At 31.7% G+C, this 21,987-nt stretch overlaps 1 protein-coding gene across 1 annotated transcript in view; it reads right to left on the bottom strand.

The window, feature by feature from the left end:
* Nucleotides 1–965: 965 nt before the first annotated feature.
* The window catches only part of LOC124530432, a 31,864-nt gene continuing 10,842 nt past the window's right edge, over nt 966–21,987 (bottom strand). Inside the window, exon 3 of the mRNA XM_047104598.1 lies at nt 966–1,022. Within this exon, the coding sequence (XP_046960554.1) occupies nt 966–1,022 (57 nt within the window). The remainder of the gene's footprint in view (nt 1,023–21,987) is intronic.

Below are 21,987 nucleotides of genomic sequence, written 5' to 3'. Positions count from 1 at the left end.
TTCTTTTTTAAGATAATACTGTTATAGATTCTAGCATTGATAATTTCTTACATGAATGAATTTTGTACTTAATTTTCAACGTTTAATTTAAGAAATAATTGCGTTGCCGAAATATTACGAATATTCTTATTATTCCTAATATTAATTAATATATTGTATAGCCTTTTATTAAAGTATAATATTTAAATTATCTTAATGGGAGAGGAGGCTTTAGCCCGGCAGTGAGAAATTTACAGGCTGTTACTTTACTTTAATCTTTTATTTTTTATTCTAACGCTCGATAAAATGTCATGGTTATCAGCTAACTAAAAGCTCCGTGCGCTTTTCTATGACAATGTGTGGTATGAAGGGGCTAAAGTCAATACCACCAATATACCAATATTATAATCATGCTTTACAAAAAATCTAAATTATTTATCTATTAAAAAAAAATCAGGTACTTGTATAAATTTCAAAGATGTTTTAATACATTTTGATAATATTGAATATTGATACATATACGTCATTGATTTTGTTAAAGAATAAGCGCTTAAATATGAGCGTTTATTATATCTGAATTATTAAGTTATACTTATACTTATTTGCTCATCTTTCATAACTATGATACAACACTACATAAACGACATCATAGGTATTATAAAATACTAAGTACTATTAAAGTGATATTGATATGGATATTCTAGAAAAATATAACATAAATAATGTTCCTTAATTGAATATTCTAAATTTAAACCTAATTTGATTAAAGGGAACCTTCAACAGAAACTTATAAAAATAATATCAGAACCTTTTTGCTCGCATTCGACAGCATAAAGAGCTTTATTAATTTCCCACTTTTCCGCGTCTATAATAATTTCACGAGCAATGGCTCGCTGAGAACGCGGAGTCCGCATCGCTGGATACCGTTATCAGGACAACAATGAGTTTCTGACTGGCTGACCATCTTCAAACGTAATTCGCATTTTTCACGGCTGCGCCGGGGAGGCGGCGGCGCCCCACGCGGCCTCACTGCCTTTATGTTTCTATGTAAATTGAAATTGAATATATTTATTCGTTTTAAAATTTTGTATTCCATTTATTCAATCGGAGTTTGTATGAGACTGAGATATTCTAGTATGTTCATATTCGCGGTAACATTTCCCAAATCACAGCAAATCTGAACGTAACACTTCGTTTATAACGTACTTTGGAGACAGAAAGTTAAAAAACGACTACCTTATTTACTAAATAGTCTACCCAAGGATATCCGATCGGAGTCTGATAAATTTTCTTTCAAGTCTAAATTGCGAAAATATCTATTGTCACTGTCGTAAGGTTTTAATTCTACAAGAATAATATACCTACATATTTATGAATGAACTATAATTATAAGTTAAGCCTAAGAAGAGACCGCTGATCCCACAGTCAAACCGTTTTAACAGTTTTGTGTATAATTTGAAATTTGTTGTATACTTTGTAAAAAAAACTATGTTATACTTATACTTCTAGTAAGTTGTAAGTGATAGTTTTTTTTTTTTTATTTCTCATTTCTCAAGCGTGAGTTAACATCACATGCGTTACTGAGTTGCAGAATTTTGGATGCACGTCATCGTAAAGCGGACACGAGTCCAACTGAGACCTCGCACAACAATAAAATGCACAGTATATAAAATTACTTACATAAATATAAGAATTATTTAAAATGGGTCATCAATATTTGTTACAATTTTATATAACTTTAATTTCATCATAATGGAGAATTTTAGCAATATTGATTTAAGTAGGTATTAAATATTAAAGAAAAAATATTAATACTAAAATATTTTCTACGGTTTTAAACTGATAAAGTTTAAGCGTTTATCTAACAGTGTTAAACGAGCTAAAAAATGAATATTAATTACTACGGTTATTTAGTTTAATGTAAATGTTATTCATATACTGGAGTGCTGGTAGGCTGGCCACGTGGCCGATCGTTAATTGACTTTTGGCTCCAAGTGTTTCGGCCAGTCATCGTTCTAGTTTTATATTTTGGCGCCTATTTCCAACCTAACAGCCCTCTATATTTTTTACATGGCAGATCAATTATGATTTCGAATTGGTTTGATGAATCTGAATAAAATTCCATTGCTGTTGTTTAATTGCCTCGTTGGCTGTTTGAAAAATAGTTTAATCGATACAATGGACGACTGTTCTGTTGTTAACTTAGTTAATCGAGAGCTGTTATGTTTCATGTTGAATTAGATGCATTGTTACGACATCGTGTCGAATATATGTATAATTTAATTTAAGATGTTAATTAAAATATTGTTTTATAATGTCGTTGATATTGTTTTGGAAAATGTATATTCTTTTGACATCCATTTATGTATTTTATAATGTATAAACGTAATTTTAAAGCAGATTTATATTTTTATTTTTAAAAGAACTACAGTTAGTTATATTTGACATATAATCTGTACCTACACAATTTATAAAAATTGTAAACTATATGAGTTTAATAACTGCGGATTCGTCGTACGATTAAATCTTATTTATTCCTTTACATAGAGAGTAAATGTGGCCGTTAAAAAGAGATGTATACATAAAAATCGTAAATACCGTTCTTACAGAGCTTTTGAATTTATGAAAATTTACAATTATTTTTTCAAATGTAATAATACATTTTCGAATTTATAAAAGTAAGGTAATATAACGTCTCACTAATTTTGAAGTGTAAATGGTAGAAATTTAATGTGAAGAAACATTTTTTATTTGATCGTAAAATGCTAATTAGACATGCGTTACGAGCGTGCGTGCACGCATTCTACTGGACAATAAAAAATATAATTTCGATGCAAATAACGAAAATTACGAATTTTCGCTTTCGATTTTCGCGATTGTATCTGTTAATTGTCGTATATTCGTAATTAAAAATATGAATTTATGTTAATATCTGTGGCAAAAAGCTAGCGTTGCATCCCGGTGCGTGGGCCGGCTATCGGGGTAGGGCGATTGAAGATGCGATTTCGATAACTTCGCTATAGTTTGCGGCGAGAAACTTACAAGGTTCAGACTGAATGCGGGTCGGTCACGCGATCCACGTCGCTGGCACCGTGATGAACGGAGCCTCACTTTACGAAGTAAAGCAGTTAAAATTAATTTAACTCCAAACTAGTACAACATATAACTTCGACTCTTTAACGTTCATAATTTGTCTCCGTGGTCAATTTATGGTGACGACTGTCTGAATCATTTATTTGCGATACGTCCCGCTGTCAAAGTCGCGTATACGTTTCGCTTGATAAATATTTATACATTTATATCTAGTTTTGCACTTTGTGGAAGTTTCTTCCACAATCTATAAATTAAAGCTTCTATTCCGAAGTAGAAGTTTAGATGGCCAGTGCGTATTTTGTGTTTATTATTAGTTTATCTCATGTCCACCTTTCAAATAAGATATAATAAGAAATCATTCATGTATTGGTAGAAATTGTTCTAAATCTTTTCTTGTAGTATAAACTTTGGTTGGCTTTTACTATAGCCACAATAATTTTTCTTCGGTAGCAATCTCTAAAACTTGTTTTCGTTAATTGTAATTTCAAATATTTTAGTCTAATGCTTTGATCATTAAGCCATTGTGAATTAACTTGGCAATGCAATGGCATTTGCAGATGTCTGACAATTCGTGGAGTAGGGAACAGGATGCTAGCAGTATTTCGCTGTTTTATGGCTGTTTTGATCTCTCAGAAATGAAATTGTTAATAATAATGACGTCAATAACTTGAAAAATAAACAAACGCAATTACAACACAAAAAAAAAATCAAATACTTGAAAAATGCTACATTGTTTACTAGAGAAAATACTACATTATTTTAAAAGAGTTATGTATTGTTTTTCATTTGTATTTTTATATAGAAAAAAACGTTTAATTATTAAAATTTATGGAATAATATATTGGCGGCGTATTTTAAATCAATAAACCATTGATAAGTAGTGAAAGGCGTTGGCGATGCACTCGTCGCGCACACCGAGTAAGCTGTCAAAGGGTTCTTTATCTATTTACTATCTGCATTATACCGTATAATTTTTAACATAATTATAATGTCAGTATTAATGTAATATACGAGTTAATTAGTAATATCTGTGAACTATAATCGTGAACAAATATCAAAATCAACTGTAAAACTACAAGAGTTGCTTTTTTCAAGAAATATGTCTATCCTGTTACCGAGTATATGACAAATTCGATGCTTAAAATTATTGCGTATTCCTATTTTGTCTTCGGTACAATTTTAATTGTGAAGATTTTTTATTGTTTTGCTAACACTACACGTGTTGAAGACATTGAGACATATTATCTTGCAAAATTAATTTAAATTATTATAAATCGCATCTATGGATATCGCAGTCATACAATTTATCATTCCTTGCCGTTTGTTAATATCTCAAAACAAAAAAATAGCTAACTTAAAGAAAGCTCGATTTGTACAAACATAAAAACGGAAAACATTTAAAACCATATCAGTATAGAAATAAGGTTTAATATTGCAAATCGAAATGTAACTAATGCAGTAAATTACTGTTGTCGCTTCTTGTTAAGTTTGCAATGCTAGACCAAGCAGGTGTCATCAGCCCCTTGTGGAAAGGCCCTTATCTTATTAATTGGTACAAAATTATTCACATCGCTTCATTTTCAGAGTAATTGATAATTTTAAAAGCTTAATAAACTAACGCGTGAATAAACACGTAACTCTGACCTATTTCATTATTAAATTATCAATCCAATTACTATTAAAAAAAAGAACAGCTGTAATGTGTCGTTGTATAATATTGTGATAAATTATTTTTACTAGGACGATTACAATGTATGTATGTATAGTCAATTTACACACACACAGTGTGTAAATTGTAACGACTTTCAAACTTAGTTGTGTTTTTTTATACAGTTTGACGGACGAGCAAATGGGTCACCTGATGACCGTGGTTACCACCACCTTGAACCTTTACTTAAATTCGTTCACTCACCCTTCAAACCGGAACACAAGAATACTGAGTAACAACTACTGATTGGCTGTGGAATATTTTTGATTTTATGATATAGTTTGGCAGACGAGCATATGGGCCACCTAATGGTAAGTGGTCACCATCACCCATAGATAATGATGCTGTAAGAAATATTACAATTCCTTACATCGTCAATGTGCCACCAAACCTTAGGAACTAAGATGTCACGTCCCTTGTGCCTGTAGTTACACTGGCTCACTCACCGGAACACAACAATACTGAGTACTGTTATTTGGTGGTAGAATAACTGATGAGTGGGTGGTACCTACCTAGACGGGCTTGCACAAATCCCTACCACCAAATAAATACCTGATGAATTGGCGTTACTTATCGAGATGGGATGGCACAAGGCCCTAGCCGAGATGGGATGGCACACAGGAAAGTGCTGCTGTCGCTATACAAATCTAATTAACGTATTATAAACACTATCTAAGGTAGGTTTTTTATAATATCGCAAATTCGTTTTAATTTATCACCAATTTTTGGACTTTTTAGAAAAATTGTTATAAATCGCACACTCATGACTATGCATAAAAGATCGTGTCTTCTTAAAGACATTATTTAAAAAAAAACTTGAAGTTATTCCAAAGACTCACCGACTATTAGGATTTGGATAGAAAACAAATCCGAAAAGGTTTTAAATGATTTCCAGATATATACTATGGTAGTAGAAACTTTTTTGATGTATGACACACAGACACACTATACAAATATAATCGTATAATAACATAACAGTCACGTTCACTTGTTTTCTTGGTAGTAGAGTTTTGTGCCCGTCTAGGTACCATCCATTTATCGTACATTTTATCACTAAGCAGAAATACCTCTTATTTTTGTTTTCCGGTTTAAAAGGTTATTGAGCCATTGCCACTACAGGCACACGGGACATAACATCATAGCACCCAAGGTAGATGGCGCAGTAGCTATGTACGCAATGGTAATAATTCTTAGAGCTCTAATGTCTACGGGGATTGGTGACCACTTACCATCAGGTGGCGAATTTATCCGTTCGCCTGCCTATACCATTAAAAAATGGGAAATAGGATCAACAATCAACAACCTTTGCTTTGAAGGGTAACAGTGTAAGAAATATTTTATTCTACTTACCTAAGGTGACCTCCTTTTTCAAATATATTAAAAATTTATAACAGACTACTTTGTTAATAGGTAATATTTCCTTTTTTTACTTAATCTACATTTTTCGTTATCATTTTTAAAAACATTCCCACTTTGTATTTGTATTATGTACTGTAAATCATATTTATCAATCTATACAGCTCATTTCTTATAGTCATATAAAATTTCCTCATTTATCACAGCAATATAAGACCTTGATAGCTTAAAGATAAAACTGAAATCGCAAGTTCGATCCTAAGACCATTTTTACTTACTTGCATAGAATAAATAATTACATTAAGAAACGGCAACACTCATTAATGAGGTTTATTATACGACACAACTTAGATGTAGCATCGGCAAAATTCGTAAAATCGATCACATCTGAATTAAGTACGCCATCCCCAATTATCAAAATATATTTCTAATGTGATTATCATCTTTACACAAACGTAATAACTTGTAATATCAAATGACTTAATATATTCGTCAATTTGCAATATACATGCACTTGTTTTCTCGGGTTGAGCTGACACGAGAATCTATAGCGTATAATAGCGCATTAGGGAGCTTTCTAGGCGATTTCTATTGGTTGTATGAATCGGCAGTAATCGGTTTTATTGAATTTGCCGATGCTCCATCTAAATTGTGTCAAAAAGAAAAATAGCAATATTTAATGAATTCGTAATGAAAATCATGTATTTCTTTTGTTAATTATACAATAAAACAATTCAAATATGGAACACATGGTAAATTAACGAGCATGTTGTCGACAGCTCGTTTTCAAATCATCTCCGACCGCAAGGAACGGTTGTTCGCGTGATCAACACTTCTGCGGTTTTGCGTTTTAACTAAAATAGCTAGCGATTATTCGATTAAAATTAAATTAAATTTTATAACAACTCAGCACACAGGAGTAATCGTTATCCACTTTCGAACAGCTTATCGAAACTCGTGCGCATAATATATTTATTTATTTGTTTTATACTAAAATCTTCATTGCTTCTCTCCTTTTTGTCACTTCTTTTCTAAAATCTTTATTAAGTTAGACTAGTAACTTACTTCCCTAGGTATTCATTAAACTATAACAACTTTTTGATGGTAAGCCTTTATTGACACGTCGTAATCCGTCACGGTAAACGGCATTACGTTCTTTTCTTCCGTTATTAAATAAAAATCCCAATAAATTGTATGTATATATAGCATATACAATATGTTTTTTAATACAATAGCTAATGTCTGGAATACATAGCAATATGATATAAAATGGATAATATTTAATACGATTGACATTAAAATATTATCCTTGCTCAAATGTAGTAATTTATACCAATTGTAATGGCGAACGCTTAAACGGTATAGAGTTTTATTTACGGCAGCGTCACTTAGTGGCGTTTTACTTCAAAATGAGTATGAGATCTTTTTCCATGAAATTCTGCGTATTATGTATGTCATCAAATATATGTTCATTTGATCTTGAATTATTCAATGGAGTTGCATTACTCTTGTATTCAAAATAAAGTATAAAATAGAAAATAATAAAATGAAAACTATTTTACGTCTCTTTTTATTTACTTACAATTACAATAGATAATTTACAAGCGCAAAATCAAACGTCATTTTATAATATATCAGCTATAACACCATGACAAAGTTTATTCTGCAGCGGATAATATTGTACTGAAGTTATTAAACTATAAATCATTTGACAGAAAACGTTACTTTGCAACTTGCTTCAGAAGACATATTGTCTATGCATAAACTACATATGTTCATACCCTGTATAATAACAACAGTAGATATACATCAGTTTATCCAAAAAAATATAATTTCATCTGTCTAGTACATCTATATATACCGTGGATTCAAAAACTGTATCAAACAAGCTTAAAAGATTTAATTACTCGATTTAATGGTATAAATTTACATTCCTTTTTCAAGAAGCTAGGTTATAAAAACTTCACCATAATTATATTAGGCTGATATTCCGGGTCCGCTCTTAAGGCTATAGAGTTTTTTTATAGCAATTATGAGTAGCAATTTGGCATTCGGAAGTTAGCAGTGATGAATTTCCGTGTCTTTAAAAGTGGGTACAACGATTGTGTTCTTTCCGTCGTGTCAGATTGCCATCCCATCGCATATAGATACCTATACAGGAATGCACTATAATGTCATCTTGTTGATGCTATGCTTTAAAATTAGCGACTAGGTTGACGTAATTGTATTAAATTTGAGCATCAGATTAATATAACCTCAAACAATCTTATTCACTACTACTGTCGTCTGCGGCTTCGCTTGCATTTCATGGGTAACACATAATAATCGGTAAGGACATAGGCTACTCTTGTTAGGCAACAAAAGTAGCGTATGTCCTTCGTTGGAGTTCAGGTTGCTTCATAGCATAATTAGTCAAATTCGGTTCATTGGTTTGACATTGAAAAAGCGTCAGACACACAGAGTTACTATCACATTTATAAAGTATAGAAGTGTAGATTTAATACAGACTGAAAATTATTATCTTGAAAAGATTTAGCTGCATTAAAAGTTTAGCATTCAAAACTTCAATTCAAAGTGTCGTATATCCGCTTTGCGATGTCGTGTGTATGTTTGTGTACACGTAATTCATTCGTTAACATTTCTCGTCGTTCATAAATAAAATTCTGCAAGAGTAACTATTTTGATAACAGCGCAAATTTAAATTTATGCTCATGGAATGCATTTTAAGCGTGTAATGCTTGGCTTCGAACAAAAAGCGTGGTAGACGTAATCTCACGTGATCTCTGTTCCTTGTTTAGTTCTCAAACATCTGGTGATGAAATGTTCGTGCATTTTTATATTGTGTTTTGTTACGATTATAATAAATAAAATCGGTAAAACGAGTTGGGTATTTGAATAGATTTTGTTAACGTAACCGATGCTTGCCGGTTAAGTCGCGACTGGCACGTTTAGTGCTATGTTAGTGCTCATAATTTTATACTCCATGCAATCTTCTTCTATGGAACCAGCATGCTTGGGATGGAATTTTGCTACGTGTGTCTCCACCATCTCTTACAGGAGCAGTATGTCGATTAGGACCTAAAATTTCACCTTGTAACGAGAGGAAGCCTTTGTCCATAAGTAGGACTTTTTTTAAAGTAAATATAACAGATTTAGTACAAAGGTTGGTATTGGATTATATTTAATTGTTTTGTTTGTGGATATGAGGAAAAAATGTTACAAAAGTTCATGGTTTCAAAACCGGATAAATTATTTTGTAATATTAATGTACTAAATCTAGTGAAATATTTTTTATCGTTCTGGTTGGTACAGAAAAGCATTTTTAAAAAACTACCATGTTATGAAAAAGTTCCTACTGTAGCTTGGTGAAATAAGCTGCAAATTATTTTTTTAAAACAGCCGTTGGACACTAACGAGTAGAATTTTTATTTAAACATATGCTCCTCCATTAATATAGTAATTAATAGATTATATTAACTTTTACTTAAAGTATCTGCCGCTGCTATAAATAAGTCACATCAAAGAATAATAGGTAACGCGCGAGTTGCTTTGTGTACCTAACATCGCTTTTATTATATTAGTATTTATAAATGCAGAAGTAAATCTGTCTGTCTGTTAATGTTTCACGGCGAAACCACAAAACTTTGGTATTAAAGCTGGAACCTCAAGAAAGGACATTTTTAAACGAAAAGTGTGAAGACTTACCCTTAAACGTGACTAAAGCCGCGGTAGTAAATATTATTTTTATTGTGTCTTACGATCGGTTTATATTAGATAAGATTTAGAAATGCCACAACCAATATTGATCGTATTCATAGATATATTCATCGCTAAAGCATGTCCAAATTCAGAGTGGGTCTCAGCAAACTTTTACACATCATTGACCTTTAGGTAAATTGCCTAATTGGATTTATTTGTTAATTATTTTGTTTCTATACATTTAAATGTTTTCTTTGCTTAATTGTGTTTGTGCGTGCTATGGTCCCTTATAATTGAAGGAGCACACAACTTGTTAATCTTATATTGATTAATCTTAGTATATTCTTAAGTACATATCTGTTGTATACTTTTGTGAGAGACGGATAAGTGAAATAAATAAATAAATACAAATTATCACAACGTAGACTTATCCATACAGTAGGTATGACTAACGATGAAAATATTTTTACATGTATTTTAGTATGCAAAAATGCATCGTGCCCTATCAATTACCGAGGACAAAATTATGATTTATTGCTAGTATTCCGTGCTTAATATTCTCATTAAGCATTCAGCTCCTACTGTTGGAGACAGGTGAGCCAGTAGTACTTTTAATGCATACCATTCATTATCAGAGAGATCCCGATCTCTGTTCTGATGACGAAACGTGCGACAAATATGATGCATGGGACGATGGGCGATAACCCGGCCTTTATAGAGAAAAGTAAGTCAAATGCCATCGGGGAGTAACTCCAACACGCGATTTTGTATCTTATCACCCTAAAAATAAGGAGAAATATTTGGGTATCCGATTAATTCTAAAAGCAATATATAAATTTGTCGTTGTTTATCGCAATTATTAGTGCAGGAAAATCAATGAGACCTCATTTGGTGGATTACCTCCCTACTCACTTGAAATGAGTGATCGGAACTCACTCATTGAGATATATCTGGTGGATATTTTGCTTAAATAATGGAAATGGATGTATTGTAAACGAGACTGTGTGAAATCAATCGGTAAATGGGAGTATTTTCGTTAGATTGCCGTGTTATCTAGTCAATCATTGCGATGGTTTCTAAAACTGTTCCATGTTTTAGTGCGGATTAATTTCGATTGGATTAGATTTTTTTTAACGGTTTAATGTATCAAAGAGGTTTTATATTTCACAGATAAATTGTATGTCTATCAGATCTAACCCATAAAATCCGTTTATTTACTCTATACTCTGGTATGTAGGCTTTTGATTTGATGCGTTTATATTTATTCATAAAAAAAAATTAGGCGCCACATACAGGTTTTCCGACATCCATATGTATTTGATTTTCAAAACAAGTTCCAATACTAGAAACCGTCGATCACAACAAGTTTAACTTGTTAGCAAGTTCATTATAGAATATACTTCAACTCTTACATTATGATCGAGCAAAAGAGGAAATGAGACCACACATTGGATGCGGTAATTAAAATCGTATGCAAACACGATGATGAGTTATTCTAATCGGTCATTGACATTGTGAACGCGATGCTATGATAAGGCGTGTCACACGCGCGGCATAAACGAGCGATTGTGGCCCGCACACGGCGCCTGCGCGCTTTGCATAACAAAGGGCGCAATTTGGAGGAAAAATGGGCACAATCTCGGAACATCTCGGCTGCTCTCGGCCGCGGTCGGGTGTTATCGGATGCTCTTGCGCTTACTAATCAGCTGGTTTTGTAGTGGTTTTGCTGTCGTTTGATGAAATGCATTAATTTTTTATTAAGAAGTTCCATTAGGTTTTGTTTAGATGATGTTAATCTGATTCAAATTCTCTTACTATCAAATGCCAAGACTACAATATTTCTTGATAAATGTATAAAACTATAACAAGTCAGGGGTACAGAGAAAATATATAGAATAAATAAATCACTTTGAACAATTTAATTCGATAGAATATCTGACTAATGCACATTATTTTACCGTCTACATAAATATTGGGCCAGATTGCTTTGATATTAGCTGGCAATTGGTATTCAAAATATTTAAAACAAATCGCTTGTTGAAACAATGGTGCTCTTACTGGGAAATGATTACGATGTAATATTATGGGGTAGACACTTTCTTCACCTTAAGATCAAATAAATTAACATGCATAAGCAGTTTTTTTAATTGTAATAAGCTTTCTAAAATGTTTCGTAGTGATAGCAAGTATAAAGTAGGTATTGAGGACTGTTATCACAAACAAATATTATGAAGTTAAAGTTCGAGAGGCAATCTAGTAATCTAATTCTGCGCATGCGCCAACGGTAGATATACACGTGGATAGGTATCTTAATATTTATTCTCGGCGGCCGCACGACTTGCATTTCACCTAATGAATATTTTAAGAGATTTATGTCGAAACCTGAAATGTCAGAGAACTTGAATCATATAAAACGAGTTCTTATATACCTACTCAATATTTATTCAAATATGTATACATAATTGTAATATATTACATATTACATAGTAAGTAGTTAAAAAATTTAAAGCTCACTTCAAACGAACATTGATAAATACAGCATATTTACTCAGTGCAAGATTATATCGAAGACAAAAAGCGTGGAATTTGTATTTGTTGATTTCTAGGCAGGATATATGTATATATATTTACCTATAGGTATATTTAATTGTAGTCAACTGATATACCATGTAATTAAAATCGTGGCAAAGAATAACTTCTGAGGTTCTTGCTGGTTCTTCCGTGGATAAAGAATTTTCAGATTTTAATTTATGAAAGGAATGAGATCCCTACATGAGGATAGGATCCTCTCAAACATATAATGGCGGGTTCATGTCCCAGCAAAGTATATTAAGTCATCATATCTTAAACTTTTTAAACGTTTAGATATAATTCAGGCGGTAAAGCAAGATCGAATCGGATGTACAAGCTGTAAGTAAGTAGGTATAGGATAGAATTCCTACACATACGTAGTAGGGATGGAATATTCGCAAGCCTTCGATATTACAGAGGAGAAGAGGTTTGTCTAAGCGTGGAGTATTTACGGGAAGCTTTAATAACATTTATGGAATCTAATATTTTAAATATGAACATACAGTTACCTTTTTGCAATTAAAACAGTTTAATGTAATATATTTATTTAAAAATAACCAATTTATTATTTATAGCATTTAAAAAAATATAGGTATAATATTTTAACATATTTCTTTTGCAGTATAATAACATTACCTAGGTATACGTAATACCTACGGACTAACTTTCTTTAGGTAATACCTTTATACCTCATTATAATAGTATTACATAGAGTTTTTGCGAATTAAGACGTTGAAAAGAAATATATGAATTGCCCATTGTTAAGGAAATGTGAGCATTGAAAGCGACACGGCGCTCAAACTTATATCTAGCGTTAATTAACAATGGATAATTTCGCAGAGAGGCTTCCTGTGTTGCGACACGCGCTGCGTGCTCGTTCGCACAACAATCGAGAGTTTTTAGCGAATTCGCGATCTACATGCGACCCTCGCAACAATGTACGAGGGAGTTGTTAATATCACTGGGAATTAACCGGGAGTGGATTGTCGCGTACCAACACAATAAACAATACAAAACGGAGCCGAGCAAAAACAACTATAGAAACGTCGCCCAACAAGAAGAATAGGAAAATTGCTTTTGTTTAAAAAAAATCTATTTGTTCGTGTCTCGAGATGAACGCGCCTATAGTGCGTTTGCGTCGGACCAATCGCGCGCGAGCCGCTTCCCGCCCCCGGCGCTCCGGCCAATCGCGGCGCGCCCGCAGTCGCAAGAGCAGTTTCCTTTTTTAAAAGTTTCGCCCTCGACTTCCATCCGATTTCCCGCCTCGACTTCTTAAGTTATGGACGATGAAAAAAATCCGTTGATTTATTTATTAAGACACCAGTTTTTACGAGGTTTAAATTATGATGTCGGCTGAAGCGGCCCAGCGCTCTGAACACTTACAGTTTTTACGGGCCATCGGCGGCCGTCCGAACGGTGGCTATATTATAATTTCAATTGAAATTTTTACTGGAAGAAACGTGCCCGCAATGAGCAAGCGACGCAGTGTCAGATGCATCTAAGCGATTTGCCACTTTCTTCGGCACGTTCCCACGTTAACGAGCATCGGCAGTCGGCGCACACGCGCTGAGCCGGTCAATGATTTGCGTCCTTCGGCTGCGCGAAACGTACTACTGACGCCTTCATTCGATCGCTAAACAAAATGTCAAACTACGTTTAATGAAACTAAAGTGACATACAGAAAGGCACATCAAATGTTAAGTGAATTCCACGAAGATTGTCAAGAGAAACACCTGATATTTCATTATATTATATCTGATATTATGTTATTAAATATTATGTTACATTAAATATGTATATATCTGCCAAATATATCTGCGCGAAAATAGAGACTTGTTGTACATTTCATTTTTAATAATTACTATAAAAGAAGGCTTAAATCAATAATTAAATACCAATCAAATTTACTGTTTACCTACATCTCCACAGAAAAGTGAACAAACGAATTTTGTAAAATGAATTAGAATAAAAAATATCAACCACATGCAATTACCCCCTAACTAAAAATAATTAAATAAAGGTAGTTCATGATATTCCAATTAATTATATTAATTCTACGTAAAAGAGGGAAAAATATAAATTTAACGAACATCTAACTAATTAAAAAAACAATTCTTTAAATACAATGCGATTCGAAGTTATCAAAAAAAAATTAAATATATTTTTTTTTCTAATTCGTAATCATAATGAATTTTGTTTCTTTAAAATCTCACGTAGAGTAGCAGATCAATTCTCGATTAAAAAGACATTGCGTCAATATTTTGTAAATAATAAAAAAAATCAATTCAATGACACACAATCATAACTTGATTAATAAATTACCGTTCAAACAAACCATATTTTAGACGAAAATTTCACATGTGAGCTTATAAGATGCTTTATATAATTTGTTCGATTTTATAAAAATTCTAAGATAAATATAGTAAATATAAGTAAAACAAGTATAGTATATCCGTATGTTCAATGAGAATTAAAGATTGTATCCTTCTTGTATAACGCTGTAGTAAGTTATATTTTAACTGTGTCATTTAGATGTATGCATACTTAGGCAGTAAGCAATATAAGATTAACAACAGATGGACTTGTTATTTTTTACTTTTACTGTATATGTACTTTAGTATAAAACAAATTCGCATCCTGCCTGTGCTGTCTGTACCTACTCTTATTTCTTTGAAACAAAACAACCGATTTTTATAAGGTTATCATAAATGGAAACAGGATTTAAGAGAAAGCTTATATGTATAAAACACGGATGTTAATTAATATAGTAGAGAAAAATCAAGAATTTAAATTTTCCTAGCCATAAAAAGCAGGAATGTTCTTCAATCTGACTTTACAGATTTTTTTGTATCAGTGTGAAGCCGAGGCAATAACTAGTTTAATTTAAATCGATATGTGCTTTTCTTTTCGTTCTACATCTAAAAAACAATACGCAGTATTGTTGTGTTACGGTTTGAAGGGTGAGTGAGCCAGTGTTAATACAGGCACAAGGGACATAGCATCTTAGTTCCCAAGGTTGGAGGCGCATTGACGATGTAAGGAATAGTTAATATTTCTTACAGCGTCATTGTCTATGGGTGATGATGACCACTTACCATCAGGTGGCTCAAATGCTCGTCCGCCAACCTATTCAATAAAATAATAAAAAAAAAAAAATAGATTATGTGCACCTGTAGGCACTTTAGCGAACGGTTGTTCTCTGAAGCTCGTATGAAGAGAAATAGAACCCGACAACGCATAAGGCTTAATCCGTAATCCTGACACCTATCGCGATTGATGCGTTTCAATACAGTCGGCTTTCATTCGAAATATTACTTAACTTTAGCTCTTATAAGCCCTTTTAAATGTTACAGTGTCAAATCGAATGTATCTTAATCGATGATACTTAATTAAAACCACAAAAGTTTAACCAGTTACCACTGAATTGAGGAAACTTATACGAGGTGGATGAGAATCTGCCACATGTGTCCACATTGGAACAGCGCTGTGAAGAATGCTTCTCATTAAAAGGGAGAGAAGGCCTTAGCTTAATAGTGGGTGGCCAACTGGCCAACCAGCTATTATTTCAGTTAATAGACATTATTATTGCTACCAACTGGAAATGTAGATTCCATAGTAGATATTATGTTTTAGAAGACGAGAAGGTTCTAAAACGCCTTTTATTTAGAAAAAGGGTAACCATAGAGTCTGTTGTGGCCCTCTCTCATTCACTTACACGATGTGTTGTCAACTAACACAATTAAGCAAATTTTTTTGTATGAAAATTCGATGCAGAACATTCGATGTCTTTTTATTTTAAATTTTAATTCATAATAATTAACGAAAAAAATGTTCATTTTTACATCTGACATTGACTTATTGTATTCGGGAATAAATAATAATTGTACCCTTATTGATCGAGTAACAGTGATAAAAATATAAGAACCTATCGAGTTTCAAGTGAGTTCTCGATTCGATACTCCATTGGTTTAGCTAACATATAGTGTAAGGTAGTAAAGATAGTCGAAACTCAAATAATTCAGAAATGGTTCCCTTCTAGAAATATATAGAAGGCTCAGTAATCGTTACAATCCATTGACTAATAATTGTCGTACGATAATTTTAATTATTAAGACATTGCTGTCCGGAAATATAATGTATGTATACATCTTATATTTCCTATGTACATACAAATATAAATTGACTACTAAGTTTCCAATTTCGCAAAGTCGATATATTCTTTCTGATTGTGTATTAAATTAAATTTGCCACTGAATAAAATGTAAAACTTAATTTAAAAAAAAATCTTTCAATGTAAATTAATTAGTATGAGATTATAAATAAATAAATAAATATGAGACAACATCACATACATTACTCTGATCCCATTGTAAGTAGCTGAAGCACTTGTGTTATGGAAATCAGAAGTAACGACGGTACCACAAACACCCAGACCCAAGACAACATAGAAAACTAATGGTAATCTACATCGGACTCGGCCGGGAATCGAACCCGGGACCTCAGAGTGGCGTACCCATGAAAATCGGTGTACACACCACTCGACCACGGAGGTCGTCACAATCCATTCGTCATTATAAAAATGATAAAAGGCCTGAAATTTGTAGGTACCTATTTAACACTTTTACACGATATGTAAAGTTTGATTTTAAATATAGAATTCAAGTGTCCTCAAAAAGGGTTGCTCATTTTTTTGTACGCTTATTTCAGTGATGAGAAAGTGTTATATTTTATAAAAGTTCAAAAGTGTACATGAGCACATCTTTTTTGCTCAAATACATATCTCATAGAAATGAAGTCAACGATTGCATTCCTAGTTATTGAAAAAATATTTACAAAGTATGTTATGTAGATACAATAACCACAAATGTATATATGTATGTATGTACTGTACATATACCAATAACAATTTTTGTCTGCTTGTCTGTTTATGGAGGGAGTAACTTAGGCAACTTTTATCTTAGTATTATACATAAAACAAATAATAATACAGTTCGTATTTGGACATTATAGCTTGGCGTTATTAGTAAGTTAAAGTATATATAGTAGGTACTGCACAGAGCCCTTGCGCATGAACTTTTTATTAAAATAGAAAATAAAATATACATTAGGTACTCTTTATTGCAGAACTTCTTGCTTTATTGTTAAAAACATAGTTAATGCTATTCAAACATCGTATTTGCTTTATCAATTACGAAAATTTTGATTAGCAACGGTACAAAAAAATAACGAGTGAGATTAGATAATAAGTCAGGTAAATTCCCGCAAGTACCTACGTTCCGGTCACCCGTTTTGTTACTACGTAAAAAGCGTTGTTATTTAAATTGTTAATTATTTTCACGTTAAAAAAACGTTTCGTTTTTCATTAGCGAATTTGTAATCATTTTCAACCGACTTCAAAAAGGAGGAGGTTATCAATTCGTCTGTATTTTTTTTAGTTGATACTTTATACTCTTTTTCTTAACAACTGTTGTGTTCCATTCAATTAAAAAAAGGATACTTTAATATAAGAATAGAAATATATTATGCAAAGACATTTTGTACCGGAAGAGGCAACGTATTTCAAATAGAATATCAATAATGACTGACTCTTTCCGTAATTACTGATTAGAGATTGATCGACATAAATAGTCATTTACTAAAATCTTGCTTAACTAAATATTTTATGGCTAGCACCGTTATGGCTACAATTCTATTGCATATTCTATCAAATAAAATAAGAAGTAAGTGCTCTCCAGAATTCATAGTAGTACAGACATAACAGATGACAAGTGTAGTTAGAATGAGTTATAACTCCAATGAATTACTGTAATAAAATATATTTTCGTATTTAATTTAAAAATGATTGATTGTGAAATATAGATATGAAGAGCATCAAACTCAAATAACTTTATACAATGTGGAAGCATTACACTTTCTTATTGATATTAGACACTACAACCTTCTCTAATAAAAAAGAGAAAAAGTTTAGAAAAAATTAACACAAAAGATTTGATGTGTCTGTTATCGTACGAAAACCAAATCATTGAACCAAATGTAATAAAATTTGTATGGAATCTTATTAAGGATCAGTTTATTTTAGCATATTTTAGGGCCCTAGAGCGTTTTTTTTTCGGCTCCAATCTTCTAGTACCTGTTGAAGATCATCCTAACCTTACCTCATGGATAAAATTAAACAAAATAACAATGTAAGACTTTCGGGACACCCTAACATAGTTAAAGCAGGGAATGCTAAGGATATAAAAATGAAAATTATGGGATATATGAGACACACTACTGATTACGAAGGAGTCACGCTAAAAAGATAATATTGAATAAATAAATAAATAAATAATAAAGTAAATGGATACTGGCTCGGCTCTGCTACGACACAAAAAATTATGAAGATGTTTGTACTAATTGTTAGGATTAAATAGAGAATCTATAGAGTCTTAAATAAGAAAGACAAAACAATTTTCAAATTTCGATCGAAAATACCTAATTAAAAAAATTAAACAAAGATGTCCAACATTTTACTTAATCGATTCTACGATATCAAAAATGTCAATACTGATTTTAGTTGGATTGTATTGCATTTTTAATAAAGAATATTATATCACAACTTACTCCCATTATTTAATTCATTCAATACGTCATTTAAATACTAAATAATGTCGTCAATATTATCGCATTCATAGAAATACAAAAAAAGTTTAATCGATGATAATAAGCTACAAAAGATTCTACTTACTCAAAGTAACAATAGTAACATTTGGAGAAATAGCTTTATTATTTTTTAATTGTATAAATATTTGAATGAATAAAAAAAGTGCATTCCTATACCATCAGATAGGGATGAAACTTTGTTTGGTAGTTGTTGACACTTGCGGGAAGTCTTCTGGTTTAATTAATCAACGTAAAGAAATACATTAGAACGCATGCGGCGCGCTAACAAGTTTTAAATAAATAATGATATGTGTTAATTTATGTTATACAAAAGAAAGACAACAAGGAGTTGAAATTTATTTTACAATAATAATTAGCAAAGATAACCCTTATAAGTTATAAATAACTTCCGTAGTCTAAGTTTTGTTTTCTTTATTTTATTTAAACATACTTTTTTATTTGCAACTAGCAACACCGTCGTGTATTGACTCGTACGGCATTAAAAAAAACACTAAGGTTCTAGTTCTAACACTCGGTACACGTAAATACTTGCTTATTTAAAAAAAATAGAATACGACTGGTCATTTGTAAATAAATACTTTTTTATTATTTTCATAAAAAGTTCTTATTAGTAAAGTAGTACATGTACCTACTTAAATTAATTTATCATGCGCAATTATTAAATCTGCTGTTAGGTATCGAAAAATTATAATAAAATTTCCAAAAATTTACACTTATGCCAACTATTTAATGATGTCAAGTGACCATAAAATAATGCAACAATAATAATTTCAGTGTTAGTAACAGATAAAAAATATATTTAATTGTTGCATTGAGGCTGTATGTGACAGAATATTTTTATGTATAGTAACAATTTAAAGAAAATCTAAGTAATAACGAAATATAAAATCACATAACCCACTTTCTAATCAATCAATAAAAAACGAATCTATCATAAATCGATCTTTGTCCAAAACACATATCATTTGCCTAATTAGATTGGGCGTTAAATCGCCAAACAACCATTTATAATCTGTGCTTTTAAAAATAATGCCGTATAAAAAACTCGTCAAAGATATTGTCAGGAGATACGGCCGAGTCTGTTCGCGGGCTTCGTTCGAAAAAAACTTGAAAAAAAAAACACTCGAGGCGATCCGTGACTCCTATTTTTTTGTTTTATTATTTTTAATTCATATTATCGTACGGCTATCCCCTTTAATTTTGTTTTTAAGTATGGCCCTCGGTATGCTGGCCGCTACGTTTATGGATATTCGGAATTCCGTGGCGTATCGTCCAAGGCAATTTGGTTTTATGTAAATGTGTAGCCCAGTGCAGGTGTCTTATAATGATTGTGACAGATGTAACTAGTGTCTAACAATTCAACGCTACAAGTACTTAGATGAACTACTTTTCATTGTTGATACTATAAATATGCATTTTCAATATTTCTTAGACGTATTTTTCAGACGAATGTCTTATAAGCAGACGAGGACTTTTTCTTCAATACGAAGAGTCATATCACAACAAAATATTCAAATAGAAAATGTATTTTTTATAAAACATATATAAGCAGTAAATTTTAAATATAAATTACATAGGTTAATTAGATCAAAGTGAAATGTAAAACTATATAAACACAAACACTAAAAAAATTAATCTAAAGTATATTTTTTAAAAACGTAGTGTCTTTTTAATGCTATAAAGCTTCAAGTGTAATTAAGAAAGGATCGTTAATGTTCACGTTTTAATTTACACAAGTAATAAGGCTGTGTTCCTTACAAATAAATCTCTAAGCTTAATTAGAGAATACGACGTTTAAACCGCTCCCGTTAAATAGATCCAAGATGTTCAGATACAAAGTATTTGAGGAAGATTTATTAATTCACGTATTATCTTATCTCTTAACAAACTGTTAGACTTGTCGCATTGCTGGGAGGAGACATCTCATTAAGATAAATCGAAGCTTGAACCGTGGTGACGTTCGAGTTATTGCTGATGACCATTGCGAACCATACATGTCCCATTTTTATACGTAAGCATGCAAACTGTATTGAATAAAATTTAAATGTAAATTCAGTATAATTTTCTATCTAGATGAAATTTGAGCAGGGATGCTACTCTGTATGAACTCACTTCGAACTCGGAATAGCAGAAACCGATTTTCGGTCTTTTTTATGCATTTTTTTTAAATATTATAATAATTCTATTTGTTATAGTTGCATAAACTATAACATATCGATTTCTGAAATTTGCGCATCATGTTCTTATATAATCACTCAAATGTACTTAAAATCTTAAATAACATACATCTATAAATTGACCGATACTATAATTACGATCGACACAACGTGTAAATTCTAATGTTTTGAGTATATCAGTTGCAAAGGATAAATAAAAATACACTCGTATCATTTCATTTAGACTTTACAGATCGTAATATATAAAAAAAAAATTCAGCAGAAAATCTTAAGGAATTAAATTAATTAATAATATCTCAATAATTAAGAAAAAATTTGGAATGACTGTATTTGTGAGAAAAATACCATTTATTATGAATCAATTTTCAGTATAAAGTGTTATATACTATATTCTATTGTTGTAACTATACACTACAGCTTTTATGACGATCGATTGAATTTTATTGATTATAAAAACTACCTTTCAAATAGTAAAGCCAGGATAGTTTATAAAACCGGTTGTATGGGATGCTATTTTGTGTACAAGCAAATTTTAATAATTGCTTAATTTTTTTCTCAGCTGTTTCCATGGAAACTATTGTATAGCATGAGTCAACATCAGCACAACCGTGCAAGCCTACCACCTAACATTTCCGTAACTACTCAATTTTTTATGACGCTTACATGAATTAAACGTGTAAGCTCACGATAGGAAACGAAGGAATTACCTAATTTTGCAAATTTCTGAAAAAAATAACGAAA

The sequence above is a fragment of the Vanessa cardui genome, chromosome 6 (genome assembly GCF_905220365.1).
Source record: "Vanessa cardui chromosome 6, ilVanCard2.1, whole genome shotgun sequence".
NCBI lineage: Eukaryota > Metazoa > Arthropoda > Insecta > Lepidoptera > Nymphalidae > Vanessa > Vanessa cardui.
The sequence above is the reverse complement of the archived record's forward strand: the minus strand, read 5'-3'. Positions and strand labels throughout refer to the sequence as shown.